The following is a 14,347-nucleotide window of genomic DNA, read 5'->3' as shown; positions in this document are numbered from 1 at the left end:
GCCATAAGTGGGTTTCCGATTTCCAGAAGTTGACAGAACTATCTGTTCTTAATAGAGTTTCACTCACCTTGAAGGACCAGTTGCATAATTTGGGGTTGTTCCTGGAACTATCTTTGCCCAGGTGGCCTCAGTGGCTAGGAGCAACTATGCAGAGTTTCACTTGGTGCAAGCTATGGTCATTTTTGGACAGGGATCGTTTGACCATGGTTACTCATGCTCTGGTAACCTCCAGGCTGGACTAGGGCTACCCTTGAAGATGGTCTGGAAATTGCTGAAGCAAAAATGCTGCTAGGGGCAGCAGGTCATGAACATATTACTCATCTTAGTGAATACACTGGTTGCCAATTGTCTTCTAGGTCCAGTTCAAGATGCTAAACGGCTTGGGTCCCAGCAAAAGCACCTTCTTCCTTATCAACTGGTCTGTCCTCTAAGATCAGCAGATGTGGCCTCCCTGGTGGACCCTCTTTAGTATGAGGTACATGGTGGTGGGTGGGGGGCAGGAAGGAAAATTTTTAATAGCAGCTCCTCATATATGGAATTTCCTTCCTTCTGAGGTGCATCTGGCCCTCTCTACATTTTTTTGTGGTTACTTAAGATCTTTTTCAAAAGACATTTGGAGAAGAGACTGGATTGCTGCTGCTGATTCTATTAGTAACTGTTCTGTGGTTTGTTGCCTTTTAAAGAATCATGTTATTATCTATTTGCTTTGTTGTAAACTACCCTGTGGCAGTATATAAATCATCTATATAAATAAATGTAGCTTTAGCCTTTAAAATTTAATTATGAGCACACTTTTGCATGACATCTTTCAATCAGTAATGTAATTCATAAACTGATTTATTCAGAGAAGCCCAAGCAATGTTATGCCTGCAATACAGGTTCCTGTATGTTGGGTTCTGTTCCTTGCAAGCACTCTGGTAAAGGAGACAGTTGCTCACTAGATGCATGCACTGGGGAATTAACAGGGTCACTGCACACAATATTAATACAGTTATTTCTAGCAAAGCATTGCATCCCCAGCAGGCAGTGACCAGAGGTGGCAGGAAATAACTGGACAGTGAGTGCTGTTTGGGAATACTTGTACTTTTGTATGGTTTACAAATAACATGTTTATTACCAAGTCCCCAATTTAATTCCTAAAGTTCTGATCTACCAACAAGTACCAATAAAGTAAAAAGGGTGGGAAGTTAACATGGTTATGTAACAGAACCTCCCCGTCCCCCAAATTCACATTTTAATCCACATTTAATTTGCATCGCAGAGCAGAAACAAATGATCAAGGGTTCATTTGCTGCAGCTTTTGCTGGGAGATAGCATTTTATTCAGTGCTGATGGGAGATTCCATGTTTATCACCCTTCAATACCCCCTCACCCCACAAAATTGGTATATCTTTGGCAAGACCCCTTTTCCCTAGCATATATAGTTTCTTCATGTGTGCATAGTTATACATCTCTCTCTCTGTGTATGGGTAAATTTCCTCCCACTCCAAAATAGTTCAGTTCAGCAAAAATGCACCATATGATTGCTAATAATTTGCTTCTGTTCAAACCTGGGTAAGACCTACTCCCTTTCCAAGGCTCTTCTGAATAAAATTCATTAGACTTTCTCAGTAGTTCCCAGACTTTCCCGCTGCCCAGACCACTTGAAAATTGTGGTGGTTCTTGGCAGACTACTTAATGATTTTTCTGCCCATTGTAGCAATTATAATGCAGTGTGCTAGATGCTGATGATTCTTAATTGTTATTTTATTGCTTTTTTATTTCTTCATATACTGTGTTTTATTGTATTACAATCTAAATTCCATAGAATACAATAAAATACAAGGTAAGAAATAAAAGAAGCGATAAAATACAATTCAAAAAACAGTATAAATCTTTAATGAGATGGATGGGCCATCTCCTGTCTTCAACAACAAATTCACAGACACACCCTGGACCATCTGAATGAAGCTTGTGGACCGGTTTAGAACCCCTGCTGTAGCTATATGTTGCGTGGGTGGGGAAAGGGACCTGCAGACACACACTCCAGCAGGAACAATAAACTTTCTCTATTACTTTCACTTCTTGTTTTCCTAACATTTACATATCAAAACGGCCACTATAATAGAATCCTAGAATTGTAGAGTTGGAAGGGTCCCCAAGGGTAATTAGTCTAACCCCCTACAATGCAGGGATCTCAACTAAAGCATCCATGACAGATGACCATCCAACCTCTGCTTAAAAACTTCCAAGGAACAAGAGTCTACAACCTCCCGAGGGAGTCTGTTCTACTTTCTAACAGTTCTTACTGTCAGAAAGTTCTTCCTGATGTTTAGTTAGAATCTCCTTTCTTGTAACAAATCCATTGGTACAGGTTCTATGCTCCAGAGAAGAAAACAAGCTTGCTGCATCGTCCATGTGACAGCCGTTTAGATATTTGAAGATGGCTATATCTCCCTCTCAGTCTCCTCTTATCCAGATTAAACATACCCAACTCCTCTTAAGGCTTAGTTTCCAGATCCTTTAGAGTCAAAGTCAAAGAATTGGAAGGGATCCCAAGGGTCATCTAGTCCAACCCCCTGCAATGCAGGAATCTTTTGCCCTATGTGGAGCTCAAACCCACAAGATTAAGAGACTCATGCTTTACTGACTGGGCTATCCTAATCGTATCCCTCGTGTCCAGTTGTTGTGTGGTTTCTTTGTTTCTTCTGGAACTTGGTTTTGAGAGGTCAAATGATTTTGTTTTCTCTGTCTTTTCTCTGAAGGCAGAAAAGTAATGCAAATCCACCACAGGCCCAAAATGTACATGATGTCAAACCATTTTAATTGTTTTTCTTTTCAATAATGTTTTTCCATATAACAATACAACAACAGAAATAGGGTAGATGGAATAAATTTCTCTCCTCCTTAAAGGGCACATATTTCCCTGTGTCGCATGGTATTCTTTTCTTAGCCACTTCTCATACTCTTACTTCTACAGTACTGCTCTCAGTACATAGTGGGGTAAGCTATTACACAGGTTCTATATCCTTATACAACATGGCTATGACTTCTCCATTAAACACTTAGCCCACCAGAAAGCAACACTGTTTAAGGGAGAGGGGTTAAGAACTGCTTCATAGCTGCAGCATTAAAAGAATTAACTATGGAATGGACAGCTATTATCAAGGCATTTTTTAAGCGACCAAAGCAGTGACTAAGCTGTCAGACATGGCTGAAATGGCAAATATGGCTATAAACATGGGGTTGAAATACCAATCAAGGCTATCGGGGGGGAAAGCTGAAAACATGAAGGATTTAAAAAACAGGAATCACAATCTGGATATTAGAATCTATAGGATCTCAGAATTAGAAAGCAAGAGAGAATGATAGTCTTAATAACACAGTGGTTTACATAGCTTCTTCGAGACCCACCTTCTTTTGAGCCTTATTTTGAGAGCACACCTAAATGCCACAGCAATTAAAAATTGCAAAGTCCTGAGATGTGTTGTCAGATTTCCACTGTACTCCCTTACAGAAAAGATATATCAAGATCTCCACAACTTTCACTCTCTTGTATACAAAGGAGAATAAGTGCAGGTGTTTCAGGACCTTTATGCTAAAACACTAAGATTCCACATAAAGTGCTTAAACTGTATACAAAGCAGCCCAGGCTGGTGTAGACTGTATACAGATGTGTGTTTCTGAACACTGTTGTACTTCTGTAAGATATGTTCTGTATTACAAATCATAAGGAAAAATGCTCTCTGGGCTTGTTTTTTTGTTTTTATTTGTAATTTGTATTGTGGATTTTACAACTTTCAAAAATGGTTTCAAAAAAAGGTACAGATCATTTGAGCACATCATCATTCCTAACACTACTTTAGGAAATACATTTTACTAATGTCTGACCATTTATGTTAACAATGGACCCAAAGCATACATTGATTTTTCACTACTCTATCTAGGCTTCTAACTTTATTGACTCAAGTACCGAACGTGCTTCTTTATATTCTTCAGCTTCTTCCAACTCTTTTTCATTTTCCTGAAATTAAACAAAGCACACTTTTCACTATTTTAATAATTATTAAAGCTTAAAACTATTTGTTTACATTGATATGCGTCATGAAGGAGGCTTTAGCACTTCAGTTCCCAACATATAGGGTGATATTCAATGTTAGTCATACCCAGACTGAGTGCATGGATTTCAGTGGGTCTATTCTGAGTAACACTGGATATTACTCAGTATCCAGTTTGGATTGCAATGAGTCCAGCTTTCTGCAGAGCCCACAATTGGAAGTATTCCAGATAATCAAGTGAAGAATCCTAGAGATTGAATTCCAAACCCTTTGCAGTACAGCCAATAAAACCTGTTCCTCATTGGGGTTGGGAATTCCACTCTTGTTTGGCCAGGACACTCCATATTTACACCAGCTTTGCGATTCCCACCTATGCAGAACTCTTTCCCTGGCGATTTAACATCTTACTATCTGCAGTTTTGCAAGATAGATTCTCGAAAATCCCATACTCTGAAAGATAATGTCCTTGTGGCACAAAACAGGTTGAATCCATCACACACATTTTATTTTACTGCCCATTTTATGCAAAAATATATGATAAGTATTTGGCCCCCTTACTGAAGGAAAGGATTTACTGCACTGACTCTTCCAGGGTGTCTTATCTGCTGAACAACTGTAGTAATGATGTTGTGGAGAATGTGGCAAGATTTTTGAGTGACACTATGAAATTATGTCACCATAGGTCCTAAGAGCCATTTTCGTACCTCACTGGACAGTTTTATCCTAAAGTATCTCTTACTGTGTTTTGTTAACTGTGTTGTATTCTGATCCATGTATACAATGCACTTTTTCTGTGCCAATAAAGATTGATTGATACTCAATATCAGCAGCAGAACATGACATAATACTCAGTTTATTAGGTTCAATTGACAGTCATAGGATAGGTAAAGGGTGATATAGTAATGAGTTACGGTGCTTACTTCTCACTGCATAGGCCCAATTTTGAAAACACACTGACCTTTAATAAATGATTTTTGGCCCACTGAAATCCAATCTTTAGCTTTTAATCATAAATCCACACAATCTTGCAAAGAAGTGTTCCCATTTAAAGTGCTAGCATGAATCCCAAAGGAAAGAAGTACTCAGCCCCTGCTTGATTAGCATAGAAAAGTCAAAACATGGATAATCAGTCACAAACAATAGTAAAATCTGAAAGCTATGTTATCACATTCATTGCCAGAGCAAGGAAGATGTTTCTATTGCCCTGGTGCTCCAGCAGATGACAATCTCTCCAGCAGATGCCAATACTGTCCCCCTCCTGAGGGGGATAGAGACAATATTACATATGACAGGGGAATACCTGGTACTGGGATAATAGCTTCATGGATGAACAGAAAACTGAGGCAGTGCTAAAAAAAACATGCTAAAGAGCAAAAAACTACAAGAAGGAATCAACTGGAGGGAATAATGCATTGTTTCAGTTGTCTCTATACTAATGCACGGAGTATGGAAAACAAGCAAGTTGAATTTGAGCTCTTAATACAGGTTGGCAAATATTATCTAAAAGGCATTATGGAAACATGGTAGGGTGACTGGAATGTATAAATTGAGGGTCTATTCAAAAGTAATAGATCAAACAGGAAGGAAGGAGGAGGAGCATTAAATGTAATGGATGTGTACACTTGTGAAGAGATCCATGACTTGAGCATGGAAGAATGATTGAGAGTATATGTAGGAGGGAAATAACAGTAACCTTACTGTGGATGTCTGCTATAGACCTCCAAGCCAGACTAAAGACTTGGATGATGCTTTCCTAGAGCAGATTACCAAACAGTAAAAAAGGAGAGATACAGTAGTTGTGTGAGACTTAAATTACCTATATTTGTATTGTATCACAATTTCAAGTATTTTTTCCCTTTTATTTTTCTATTTTTTTCTGTTCATTTACTTTATTTTCTCACTGAAATTTTTCAATAAAATGTAACTATTTGGGCTTGCAAGAGAGGTTTAAAACAATTTTAAACAGTTTATTTGGCTACATTCAAAGCAAGGGGAACACCACGCAAATAATAGGTCCTCTGCGTGGAGAAGATGAGAGAATTGCTGTTGGGTGACAGAAAGAAGGCAGAACTGCTCAACTCCTACTTTACCTATGTTTTCGCACAGGAGGAAAGCAACCCAACCTGGTGATACCAGAATAAATGATGCAAGGAGGGAGCTGCAGCCCAAGATAGGTAATGGGACACCTAGCTACTTTGAATGAATAAATATGCAGGGTCTGATGAGCTGATGAGGTCCCTGCAGACTGGAAACAGGCAAATGTTGTCCCCCATCATCAAGAAGGGGAAAAAAGAAGACCAGTCAGCTTGTCTTCGACACCAGGAAAGGTCCTAGAACAGATAATTCAACAGCTGGTCTGTGAACACTTAGAAAAGAATGCAATGATTACTAAGACCCAGCATGGGTTTCTCAAAAAAAAAGACCCACTGTTGTTCAATGCCATTCAAAATGACTTGGATAAAGGAATTAAGGGGATGCTCATCAAATCTGCAGATGACACTAAACTACAAGGGATAGCTAATGCCGTAGAAGACAGAATCAGGATTTAAAAAGAACTTAACAGATTGGAGAACTGAACCCAAACAAACAAAATGAATTTGAATATTAACAAATGTTAGGTTCTACACTTAGGCAGGATGAACCAGCTGCAGCGTAAGATGGGGGACACCTGGCTTGCCCATAGCACATGTGAAAAGGAGACCACAAGTTTAACATGAATCAACAGTGTGATGCAGTAACAAAAAAAGCTAATGCTATTCTAGGCTGCATCAACAAAAGTATAGTGTCCCAATCAAGACAAGTCATAGTACCGCTCTGTTCTGCCTTGATCAGATAAGTATAAATGTAATGGATGTAGAATATAAAATCTACATGAAACAGCTGCGAAGGTTAACCAGGAATTTGGAGTGCAATGCCACTAATATGCAAATGATACTGAACTTCATTTCACTTTTCCATTCAATTCCAAGGAGGTGAAGTTTTGGAAGGCATATAGAAAAGCAACCGAGTAGAAAACCTTCAAAAACAATCAGTTCAATGAATGATTAAGATAATGATTGCTACTCCAAATATTTCTATGGTGTTGTTGTTTTTAGGGGCAAACTAAATCACCTATTTCAAAAAACAGTATGTAATGTGCATTTTTCTTTGGCAGTATTGTGATAGTAAGCACCTGGATTCAACAAAAATGTTGACACCAGTACAGACCTAACATAGCTCTTCACTTTATCATGATATTTAGTTTTAAAGCCCCCTGGCAACTTGCCACAAATCTTAGCCAAGATTAATGCTATGAAGGTTCTATCTTAAATAAACTTTGAAACCAAGGTCTAAAGCAGATTTCAAATCCTGTTTCGTATGGGCCTAAAGTTGAAGTGGGGAATTATGGAGAGAGAACATTCAGTCCCACTGCATTATTTTTACCCCCACCCCCTTTGCTTCTTAGGCTGATATGGTTCTCCCCACCCCCATTTTATCCTCACAGCAACTCTGTGATACGGACACAGAGGTGGTGACTAGCCCAAAGCTTCACAGCAGAGGAGGAAATGAACCTGGGATTCCTGAGGCCAAATCTGATACTTGATCTAGGGTACCGCACTAGCTTTACTTCTACACCAACTCCCAAAATACAGATAAACAGCAGAATTTTAAAGCTGCAAGCTCAAAGAGTTTAAATATTAATTAACTATAGGTGTAGTTGATTCATTGCTAGGGCAAATTTTAATTTTTGTACCTTAAAGTTAGCAGGCATGTTTTGCAGGGGGGCGGGTTTTGGTTTGGATTGGTTACTCTAACAGTAAATAAACAAATATTAAATATGTCTTTTCCTTCTAGCAAGTGGCAGGTTTGGTTTAGGTTCTCAAAGTTCCTTCAGTATTCCTGAAATGAATATTTGTTAAAGTTTTGGTAGCAATGAGACATATGCATGATCAATCAATTGATTATCTACTTTTTAGCTTGATCTATCAACTAAAAATATTCAGTTGAAAGCTCTACAAAATGTTATTTCTTTTGTACTTACTAATAGCTGAGCAAGATCTGCATGTGCAGCTTCTAATCTGCGTTGGCAATCAGGAATCATCATTCGAGATTCTTGCAAGACCTCAATCTGCAAAATGGAAGTTCATTAAGTATATGAACTATTCAATTTTAGTGTACAACTCTACTGTTTAAGTTAGCTGCTTAAAATAATGCAAACCTATTGAAGTTACTCTATACACAATAATTTTTTTAAAGTACACAGGAATACTTTTTAAAACCAAAGCAAGATCTGCTAAAAAGCTTTCCATGAAATATTTGTTTTTAAAAACTATTTAATATAAACTATTTCCCCTGCTGTCAAAAACAGCTTCGTCCAAAATGGGATCAGCTGGTTATATAAATATCTCCTGCATCTTTTTGGTAATAAATAAAAACAGTGTTCAGATAATACCACACAGAGATAATTACTGCATGAAAAAAGTTATTGAGTTATTGATCACATTGTATGCTCACTGCAGGAGGTTCTGACTAAAAGACAAAGGTAAAGTAAAATGAAAACCAAAGACCAGCAGGCTCATATTTTTGATGCTTATCATGCATAAAAAGTTATTACTCATTCTTGGGCTTCATTTTAGGAGAGAGATTATTCTCACCATGCTTTTTGAACAAAATTACTGGTCTGGCACCCCACTGAATTTGAACATCTTGCATACATCTACAGAAAACAATTTTGTAATTGCATACAAAATCATGGAATGTTTTTAACCCTCAAAATCATGCACTGAAAATGTGGTGTAAACAGCTAATTCTATCATGTATCCAGCCTGGATAGAAATGAAAATTAATTAACAACAATTATATGAATTTTAAGCCCTCACATGATTATATTTAAGCAAAAGAATTAATAGAATCCAGTGTGTGCAACTGCAAGCACCTGTAGTCATGAAAAAAATATGTCCATAATTGGTTTGACATGTAGACAGAGTATACGTTCTGTCTTCAGAAAACAAGCAACAACTCCAGTGACCAGAAGCTCCCATTCTGAATTTATTTTATAATTTTGCTGCTTCTTTCAACCCATAAAGCACTGTGGTACCAAAAGGAATTAAAAGTAGCTTCTTAATAGCCACTAGACCAAGGTATCTCAAACAATGTCCCATTGACCTTCCAACTATGAAAACCAGAACAGATTTCAAGGTCCAAATGTAATTTTGGACCAAAGTATGCAAAATGTAAGAGATCCATGATCAGAATCATCTGTTTTTTTCTTTCTTTCTACATAACCAGTTTCAATGCTGGGGATACAACAGTGGCAGATGGGGTTCTTCCTACACTATTTGTGGATTTCACTAGAAAGATAGAGCACCTAAACTAAAAGGGGGAGAGCAAATTGAGGAGCACTTTATGTCCATGGTATTGAGTCTAAATGTCTCTTAGCAAACTATCATTAAAATAGCATAATAGCTTCTCATGATGATGCAGCAATTTAGTTAAGGGGTGTTAACATTCGGTATTTTTTAAAAACAACAACCATAACTCTAAGAGGCTTTCAGTTAAAAGAAATAATGCATGCATAAGGGATCAGGGATCTAAACGACCTCATGTGTATCAACTTAAGGGCAATTAAAAGACCACAGAGTCCATGTTTATATACCAGGACAGTCTGCATGATTCCAATAGAATGTCTAAGATACCCTATAATCCATAAAAGTGATGGGCACTGTAACTTAAGGCAAATCAGTTTCTACAGACTAGAAATAATTTATTTATTTATTTATTAAATTTAAATACTGCCCTCCATTCGAAGGTCACAGGGTGGTTCACAACATGAAAATACAGAATGAGAACACAAAATATACATAATAAAACAAAAACAAACCAATAACCTCCCTCCCAAAAACACATTTAAAAGGACAGAGAATGTTAATCATCCAAAGGCCTGATTATAGAGAAATGTTTTTGCTTGTTTCCTAACGGTATCTAATAAAGGCACCAGGCAAACCTCCTGCGGTGAGTACCCCAGAAACGGGGAGGGAGCCACTGCAGAAAAGGTTCATTCTCATGTTGCCACCCACTAGAGCTCTTGTTGAGGTGGCACACAAAAAAAGGCTTCATACAATGATTGGCTTCAGATTATGATTGCCAGGTTTGCTCTGGTTCATCTGTTTAAGGCTTTATAGGTCAAGAGCAGCCGTTTGAATTGGGCCCGGAAACTAACTGGAAGCCAGTGCAGTAGGCTCAGTGTAGCAGTAATGTGCTCAAACTGTCTTGCCCTGATGGTCAATCTGGCCCCTGAATGTTGCACCAGCTGAAGTTTCCAAACCTTCTTCAGAGGCAGTCTTACATATAACACATTGCAGTAATCTAGCCTAGAGGTTACCACAGCATAGACAACAGAAATTAGGCTATGCCTCTTTGGAAAGGGGTGCACCTGGGCCACCAACCCAAGCTGACAGAAGGCACTCCACACCACCAAGACCACCTGAACCTCAAGCGACAAGCAATGGATCCAGAAGTACCTCTAACCTATATAAACACACCTTTAGAGAGGGTGTAGCCCAATCAAGAGCAGGCAACCTCCCAGTTATCTGGTCTAGGGAACCACCTACTATGAGTACCTCACTCTCAACTGGATTGAACTTCAGTTTGTTGGCTCTCATCCAGCCCATTACAGAAGCAAGACAGCAGTCCAGTGCATCCACTGTCACACTGGCAGATGTAAAGTAGAACTAGAGCTGTGTGCCATTAGCATATGCTGATAGCGTACAGTGGAACCTCGGGTTACAGACGCTTCAGGTTACAGACTCTGCTAACCCAGAAATAGTACATTGGGTTAAGAACTTCCCTTCAGGATGAGAACATAAATTGCACAGCGGTGGCGGGAGGCCCCATTAGCTAAAGTGGTACCTCAGGTTAAGAACAGTTTCAGATTAAGAACGGACCTCCAGAATGAATTAAGTTCTTAACCCGAGGTACCACTGTACTCCAAAACTCCGGATGAACCCACTCAGCAGTTTCATGTAGATGTTGGGGGGTAAAATTGAACCCTGAGGAACCCAACACTGAAGGCTTCAAAGGGCTGAAGAGCATCACCCTCTGGAAACAACTATCCAAGTAGGACCGGAACCACTGCAATGCAGTGCCACCTACCTATCCACATCCTCAAGCTTTACCAACTGAAACTCAGAACAGGACTGGACCACGCTCTGGACACCCCTTGAGATTCATCTGCTGTGGATATAAGCGATCATATCCTCAAAAAGCTTTGCAACCAAGTCACAGCTACCATCAGTTCTGCCACCTCTTTCAGGTCAGATGGTAAGAAGCCCTGCACTAACCAGAAAAGCTCTGCTAGACAGCACAATGAGGATGCAATGGGGGCAGCAAAGTATGCCTTCTTTGGTGCCTTTACTGCCACTAGGTAGGCTCAATGATGAGCCCTCACCAGTATTTGACTGCATTCAATCAGATATTTCTTCTAGTTGTGTTTTGAGTGGTCTTCCAGCTTGTTTCCTTGCCCTATGCTTTGGAGTATACTAGGAAACCAAACAGACTACACGTTTGTAGGGTGCTCAGGGGCAATTGTGTCAATGGCCCAAGCCATTTGCATGTTCCTGAGGTTGGCCAGGGCTTTGACAGGAGTGCCACTCATAGCATCTAAAAATTTCCCCAGAGTCCTCTGGAAACTCATTGGATCCATCAGCCTCTAAGGGCAAACCACCCTAATAGGTTCCCCATCTCTGCAAAGGGGAAAAGGTGCTGAAAGCCTAAATCTCAACAGGAAGTGATATTACTATGATAAGGGACTGATGTCAATATCCCGCCCCCCTTTCAGATCACCCTCCTCCTGTCCAGTTGAGAAAACAAGATCCAGATTGTGGCCTGCCAATGCATTGGGCTGATGTCATGTTGGGACAGGCTCTATGAAGTCCTGAAAAGATTGTCTGGAAAGAGATGGAATATCTACAGACTACAGCAACACCCACCCCCAAAACAAACGCTCAAGTCTGCCCTGATGCTGCATCAACTCCACCCTGCTCACCTACCCAGGTCTCAGTGAAACAGACTAGATCAACCTCCTCATTCATAATCAGATCATGGATGAGGGAGGCCTTACTCAGAGCTGACTTGCCTTTCAGCAACAGCATCTGCAGACCCAAGGGCTGACTGATAGGACAACTGCAATTCCACAGGTTGGAGGAGGGGCTGGCACATGGCATAGTCACTAACTGCCAGTGCCATGCACTGTGCGAGGAGGCAACATTTCTAATCCTTGAAACCTGTTACAGAGCACCAATGACCAGTTATTTCACCCCAATGCTTATTTCCTTACTATTTCTGCAAACCATTAATATTTCTAGAATTAACTATGTAGGCAATCATTTTTACACCCAAAGTGAAGATACACAGTCCAGACTGCAGGCAGGTGAGAGGAAGTTTAACTTCTTTCCCTGGGGCCTCAACTTGGAGACTTCTAGTATAGCACTAAATATTCTTTTTATATGTTCACAAAAACACAAATTTGAAACATTTTTTTAAAAAACCTACACATAATACTTTTCAGTTAAAAATAACAACTGATAACATATATTCATGAACTATGAAGTTGTTTACCTGTTTTTTAATGGCATAATTTTCAGAATCTTCAGCTTTCATTTTCTCAATCTTTTCTTCTTGCTGTTTTGCTTCTTTTTCATACATAACCTTTTCTTTTGCCAAGCTGCATACAAAAATAATGAATTAACTTTTCCATTATAAAAGCTAATACAAGTTTCCCTAACTGAAAGGTTACACACATAGAATAGAATAATTTCAAAATATCATCATTCCATGTTCTATTATTCATTACATTTTATTTTAATAGTATATTGATACACCATATATAGCTTGGGATTCAAAGATCTGCTCAGGCTCAAGAGCAAGGCTTGATCAGTACAATGCTGGCTTTTATTTCTATTGAAAAGCTGCCATATATGTCCTATCCTAAACTGCTTTTAAATAATCCTCAGGTTTTTTTTTAAAAAAAGTTCACCACACAGCATGGGGATCTGTTAAAGTCTGAAGCCCACTTTGTCTCCTGTGGCAATTCTTTGGATGCCAGCCATTGTTTTCCTATCTGATATTCCTCACTTCCACATACCCCAAATGCAGAATATGGGCGTCTGGATTTGACTGAAAGTATCTAGCAGCCACAACTGAAATAATGCTTGTTTGCAGATCTTGAAGTTTAGAGGAAGTAGGTCTTCTACTAGTGATTGTCCTTAGAGCCCTTTTTGGTCATTCAGGCTCACAGCTTTGGTGTGATCTAAATTCACTGCTGAACCTAGTTACCCAGGTTATAACAGTGACGAGAAGACTTTCCACCAACTTTACCTAGTAAAACTGCATCTTGGTTGACCTTGCAACAATAATATGTATCTTTTAGTTTTGAGGCTTGATTACAGCCATACCTCGGGTTGAAGTAGCTTCGGGATGAATATTTTCGGGTTGCGCGCTGCGACAACCTGGAAGTAATGGAGCACATTACTTCCGGGTTTCGCCGCTCGCGCAGACGGTCAAAATGACATCACGCGCATGCGCGGAAGCAGTGAAGCGCGGGTTGCGTTTGCTTCAGGATGGTACAACTGTACTTATGTGCTCTGGTATGAGACTTTCCCTGAGGACAGTCAAAGCGATGTGGTATTTTTAATGGAGGATGGCAAGCAGGAACACACATAGTAGAATTTCAGGGTCTGTCCTAGTCTTTCATACTCAATGTGCCAATGACCAAAATACCAAGCTCAAAATGCTTAAGACAATGCCTCCAATCCTAGGTTCAATCATAGCCTCAATTAGGCGCATCCTCTTCTAACAACACCACCTTTGTGGCAAAGGATATTTTGACAGCTGGTCCTTGAGGAAGGAAGGCCCAATCACACAAGCCTTACCAAAACCAATTTTCTACAAGCAATGTATGACTCTTGAATTTCATCTGGTTTTTGATAGCCAGAGGATTGGGGAAGAGAGATATTCCAATATTGTTAATAATCCAACTCTGCAGAATGGGCTAACTCTATGCGTCTACAACAGTAGATTCTATGTAGACACCAATAGAGGTTATTCACTGAACCATGATAATGAAAACAATGTAGTATTGCCGTCTTATTGCTGCCAAATCAAGAGTCATATTTTGCTCAACATACAATCATGAAGTCCCTCTTTATAAAAATTGATTCTTTAGGAATTCAGAAAGGATATAACCACCATGTATTCATCATTTCTGAATCTCCAAATATCTGATGCTAGAGTAGTGCAAATCTCTATATGTATTGACATAAACAGTTCACATT

At 39.3% G+C, this 14,347-nt stretch overlaps 1 protein-coding gene across 1 annotated transcript in view; it reads right to left on the bottom strand.

Annotated features, from left to right (window-relative positions):
- Positions 1-2,782: 2,782 nt before the first annotated feature.
- The window catches only part of TBCA (tubulin folding cofactor A), a 34,460-nt gene continuing 22,895 nt past the window's right edge, over positions 2,783-14,347 (bottom strand). Inside the window, exons 2-4 of the mRNA XM_083576329.1 lie at positions 12,633-12,738; positions 8,059-8,145; positions 2,783-4,003 (exon numbers count right to left, since the gene is read on the bottom strand). Of these exons, the coding sequence (XP_083432455.1) occupies positions 3,923-4,003; positions 8,059-8,145; positions 12,633-12,738 (274 nt within the window). The 3' untranslated portion in view covers positions 2,783-3,922. The remainder of the gene's footprint in view (positions 4,004-8,058; positions 8,146-12,632; positions 12,739-14,347) is intronic.

The sequence above is a fragment of the Podarcis filfolensis genome, assembly GCF_964270895.1.
Source record: "Podarcis filfolensis genome assembly, chromosome: 11".
Lineage (NCBI taxonomy): Eukaryota > Metazoa > Chordata > Lepidosauria > Squamata > Lacertidae > Podarcis > Podarcis filfolensis.
This window is presented reverse-complemented; position numbering and strand designations above follow the sequence as displayed.